At 39.3% G+C, this 5585-nt stretch overlaps 1 protein-coding gene across 1 annotated transcript; it reads left to right on the plus strand.

The window, feature by feature from the left end:
- The first annotated feature begins 790 nt into the window (after positions 1-790).
- LOC132275085 (putative calcium-transporting ATPase 13, plasma membrane-type) lies at positions 791-4278 on the plus strand. Its single transcript, XM_059776470.1, has one exon. It carries the CDS (start codon positions 1039-1041, stop codon positions 4126-4128), a length of 3090 nt encoding a protein of 1029 aa, XP_059632453.1. The 5' UTR covers positions 791-1038; the 3' UTR covers positions 4129-4278.
- The last annotated feature ends 1307 nt before the right edge of the window (positions 4279-5585 follow it).

The following is a 5585-nucleotide window of genomic DNA, read 5'->3' on the forward strand; positions in this document are numbered from 1 at the left end:
TCATGATTATATATATCATGAAAACCTCTTCTTTTAGTATTCCTTTTCTTGACGAATTTCTTCTCACACTGTGTTCGTGTGTAACAGCTAACAAGTTATGTATTTTTACATCCGCAGATGAAGTTATGGATGTCGACCATGTCACCCAAAATCGGCCGCCGAAATTATGCGTTTATGTCTCCCTTCTATACTGTAATGTGTTCATAATATGGGAATCCTTTTGCTTGCTGTTTCCCTTCTTTTCTTTCTTGCCAAACATAATTTCATGTTTCGGTACATCGCTTTCACGCAAGCTGACGCGTCTAGAGTTGGATAGAGCTTTCAATCACACAAAAATTAAAAACAAAAAAAGAAAGAAAGAAAGAAAAGAAAGGCAACAATTATTACTCCAACATTTATATTGTTTTGAAATTTTAATTGAGATAATTAATTTGGAACATCTAAAAAAAAGAAAATCACTAAAAGCGTCATCTTCAGATCTTGATGACAAGTTTCATCGACATCTATTTCGTCTAACCAATAAAATCACAAATACGGAACAAGTAGGTACCGCCTCATAGGAACATAAGTACGTACGTTCGCCAAACGCGCATCTTTGACTCTGGGTCTAAAACTCAAATTTGCTCAGGTTAAGTAAATTCCTGAAACTTGTGCCATCAACATATATATATATATATATATTGAAGGTCACCAGGAACATATATTCGCTAACTTTGCATCTATTTTGTGTATTCAAGACGATGTGAACACTTCAAAATCTATCCTTCAAGCATTCACATTTACGCGGCAATGCACCTATATAAAAATTATCATCAGATTGCCAGATCAAATAGACATTGCTGGCATTTCTAAATATCCACAATTAACTGGATTCAGCAAATATATATTAAGGCCTTCATACAATTTACTTTTTCTTTCACTTTCATTTTATTTCTTGCATCTTTCATTGTAGAAGGTAGTATCGCTACAATTAATTTACAGTAGTAGCATCTTCAATCTATTCCATTGATATAAATTCCAGTATCTGTTCCCCAACCAATGTCTGCACTATTTCATGCAAACTTGCCTCGCATGGAGCTGTTGCTTGAAAAGCCCTCCACCACTCTCCTTAGTAAACCCAACAAAAACATAAAGAGGTGGCGTATGGCTTTTGCCACCATCTATTGCTCAAGGGCCTTCTGCTCTCACTTCATAGAAGCTGTTGCGAAAAACAAGAGTAAGGTCTCCCCTGTTCCATTTTCAAATGTTGTCATTGATGTCGAAGTTCAGCCACAATCTTACTTCTCTGATATTGATCAGTCAAGCCTCACTAGGCTTGTCAAGGAAAAAAATTTGGACAATCTTGTTCAACTCGGCATGGTTGAAGGTCTAGCTAATACTCTCAAAACTGAAGTAGAAAACGGCATACATAGTGATGCTGAAGACATTCAACATAGACACGAAGCTTTTGGCACAAACACGTATCACAGGCCGCCCACAAAAGGTTTCTTCCATTTTGTGTGGGAAGCTTTGAAAGATCCCACCATTCTCATTCTCTTGGTCTGTGCTGCACTTTCCCTTGCTTTTGGCATCAAAGAGCATGGGCTAAAAGAAGGGTGGTACGACGGCGGAAGCATATTTGTGGCTGTCCTTCTTGTCATCACTGTCTCAGCTGTAAGTAACTTCAAACAAAATAGACAATTCGACAAGTTGTCCCAAGTCAGCAACAACATCCAAGTAGAAGTTCTGAGGAGCGGGCGGCGCCAACAGATTTCAATATTTGAAATTGTTGTTGGAGATATTGTTTGCTTGAAGACTGGAGATCAAATTCCTGCTGATGGATTGTTCATAGACGGGCATTCATTGCAGGTGGATGAATCGAGCATGACGGGGGAAAGTGAGCATGTGGAAGTCAATCGCAGTCAGAATCCATTCTTGTTTTCTGGCACCAAGGTGGCTGACGGGTATGCTCGAATGCTTGTCACTACAGTTGGCATGAACACAACATGGGGCGAGATGATGAGCACAATCAGCCGTGATTCTGATGAGCAAACACCATTACAAGCTCGGCTAAACAAGCTAACCTCATCAATAGGTAAGGTTGGTTTGGCTGTTGCTTTCCTCGTTCTTGTGGTGCTGTTAGTTCGGTACTTCACTGGAAACACACAAGATGAGAATGGAAATACAGAGTTCAACGGTAGCAAGACTAAAACAGATGATGTGATCAATGCTGTGGTGAAAATTATCGCTGCTGCAGTCACAATAGTAGTCGTCGCTATTCCTGAAGGTTTGCCACTTGCAGTAACACTTACTCTAGCTTATTCAATGAAGAGAATGATGGCTGATCAGGCTATGGTTCGAAAGCTCCCTGCCTGTGAGACTATGGGCTCTGCCACCGTCATATGTACAGACAAGACGGGCACCCTCACATTGAACCAGATGAAGGTGACAAAGTTTTGGCTAGGCCAAGAATCTATAGAAGAAAGGAGTTATACTTCAATTGCAGCCAACATCCTGAAATTCCTCCACCAAGGAGTTGGTCTGAACACTACTGGCAGCGTTTACAAGCCCCGTTCAGGGATCGAATTCGAATTCTCTGGTAGCCCCACGGAGAAAGCAATTCTTTCTTGGGCTGTCCTTGAATTAAATATGGAAATGGAGGAACTGATGCAGAGTTGTACTGTTCTTCATGTTGAACCTTTCAATTCGGAAAAGAAAAGAAGCGGTGTGTTAATGAGAAAGAAGGCTGACAACACAATGATTGTACACTGGAAAGGAGCTGCAGAGATGATACTGGCAATGTGCTCACATTTCTATGATCCCTCGGGAAACATGAAAGCTCTGGATGATACTGATAGGAGGAAATTTGATCAAATAATTGAAGGTATGGCTGCTAGCAGTCTGCGATGCATCGCTTTTGCACACAAGGAAGTTCCAGAAGAAGAGCATGAAAATGGAAAAGCACACCAAAAGTTAAAAGAGAATGATTTGACCCTATTGGGGCTTGTAGGTATCAAGGATCCATGTCGACCTGGTGTGAAGAAAGCTGTAGAAGATTGTCAGTACGCTCAAGTGAAAATCAAAATGATCACCGGCGACAATGCTTTCACTGCACGAGCCATAGCCACTGAATGTGGGATACTCAAGCCTAATCATGAAATGGAAGGCGTAGTGGTGGAAGGCGTTGAATTCCGGAACTACACACCAGAGGAGCGCATGGAGAAAGTTGATAAAATCTGCGTTATGGCCAGATCCACTCCTTTCGATAAACTTCTAATGGTGCAATGCTTGAAACAAAAAGGCCATGTGGTTGCAGTTACAGGTGACGGCACAAATGATGCACCGGCATTGAAGGAAGCGGATATAGGTCTTTCAATGGGGATCCAGGGAACTGAAGTGGCCAAACAAAGTTCTGACATTGTCATTTTGGATGATAATTTCGCTTCAGTCTCCACAGTTTTGAGGTGGGGAAGGTGTGTCTATAACAACATCCAGAAATTCATTCAGTTCCAGCTTACAGTGAATATTGCTGCACTTTTCATCAACTTTGTGGCAGCAGTTTCAGCTGGCGAAGTTCCTCTAACTGCGGTTCAATTGTTGTGGGTAAACTTGATTATGGACACATTGGGTGCTCTTGCTCTTGCCACAGAGCAGCCCACGAAGGAACTCATGGAGAAGCCACCAGTAGGTCGTACGGAGCCCCTTATCACCAACATAATGTGGAGGAACTTATCAGCTCAAGCTCTGTATCAAATAGCCGTTCTCTTGATCTTACAGTTCAGGGGTGAATCAATCTTCGGAGTGACTGAGAAGGTAAATGACACCCTGATTTTCAATACTTTTGTGCTTTGCCAAGTTTTCAATGAATTCAATGCAAGGAAGCTTGAGAAGAAGAATGTCTTTGAGGGAATACACAAGAACAAATTGTTTTTAGGGATCATCGGGATTACCATAGTTCTTCAGGTGGTGATGGTGGAAGCTCTGAAGAAGTTTGCAGGTACGGAGAGGTTAGATTGGGGCCAATGGGGTGCATGCACTGGAATTGCTTCCATTTCCTGGCCAATTGGTTGGCTTGTCAAAAGCATACCTGTTCCGGAGAAACCATTATTCAGCTATCTCAAGTGGCAAAACTTATTGCGTATAAAGTAATAATTAGTTATGAATTGAGACTTTGATTCTTTATAGCCAACTGGTTGGCTTGTCAACTGGTATGTGTATATAAAGCTTTAATCAATTATGTATTGAGTTGATTATTTGTAGTGCTAGTTTTACCTAATATTTAATTTGTTGTTCGATTTATGTATTTGTAAGTACGATATAAATAAAGTATCAGGAAACATATTTAATTTTCTTTTACTTAATACAAGGCAGTGTTTGAAGGGGTTTCTAATTTGCTTATTAATCACTGGACAAAACTGAAGTCTATTTTTGCAGGCAGAAAAAGCTGGGAAAGGCGGCACTCACCATGGTTCAAAAATGAATAAGAGTCAGAGTCTCAGAATTTCAAAGAAAACTATGAACAAATAAAGTCCTTATGATAAAGTTATTATACTAACACGAAATCTCAATTTTCTCACCTAGATTATAATGCAGCCACTTTGCCCCAACAGGAATAATAAATAATAAAAAAAAATGCCACAGCAATGCATATATCATAGGCTGCCTCATCATTTCCTTGCAATTGCTCATACTTTTACATGTTTTTGTGAATCATAGCTCCTGTATGTGACTTTAATGTGAAGTAAGAAGAACTGTACAATCCAAAGAACGTGAAGAGAAGAAGTAAACACGTAAGAATAAATCAGTGGTGATTTTGATATTATACATTATAAGGGAATGATACTGATAATGATATGGCAAGGACTATATTGAGAAGGCCACAACGAAGCAAGTACCCCCAAAGTAGCATAAATATGAAATCCCCCATAATCTATAAGGTTGAGAGAGAGAGAGAAAGAGAGACGTTGCAGATGACAATAATGCACTACACTTGTGCTCACCTCCAAGGCTCCAATCCTTCTTTAGATTATGACAAGTTGGGAATTATTCAGCATCAGAAGAAACCTTTTGTTACCTCCCTTGGCAATTATCTGATTCTTTTTCTAAACTTTACCCTGACAAAATCTAGTACGCCTGATTGAGAAAACTGTAAATTCGATTCTACGCTTGATCTCATGAGGGAGCTCTATAGCTCTATTGGAAGTTCGTTCTTTACTTCTTTCTTTCTTTTTTCCCCAAGTTTTTGGCCTCCTCTGTTTGGTTGTCATAGGCCAACTTCATTTACCACAAATCTTTCATTGAATATAAATATGATTTCAGAATACTAGCCAAATTTATACAAACATCAATACGGAAGAAAACTTAAGTTGCTCTACATTTTCTTCAACTCTCCAATATCAGCAAAAATTGTAATTACACTACCATAATTCTCCATTGATGCAAGTGACAGAGTTTTAAGTTCAAATTTGAAAAACCATTCTAGAACAAACTGATTTATTACTATTCTTTCTTCAGTAATCAACAAACTGGTTTATATGTTAATATATAATTAGTTGTTTAGCATGATAACAAATTCAGACAATATATATCCAAATGTCAGCGTGTCA

This window comes from Cornus florida, unplaced genomic scaffold (genome assembly GCF_030987335.1).
Source record: "Cornus florida cultivar Cherokee Brave unplaced genomic scaffold, ASM3098733v1 CherokeeBrave_3.0.0_Hap2_Chr09, whole genome shotgun sequence".
NCBI classification, from domain to species: domain Eukaryota; kingdom Viridiplantae; phylum Streptophyta; class Magnoliopsida; order Cornales; family Cornaceae; genus Cornus; species Cornus florida.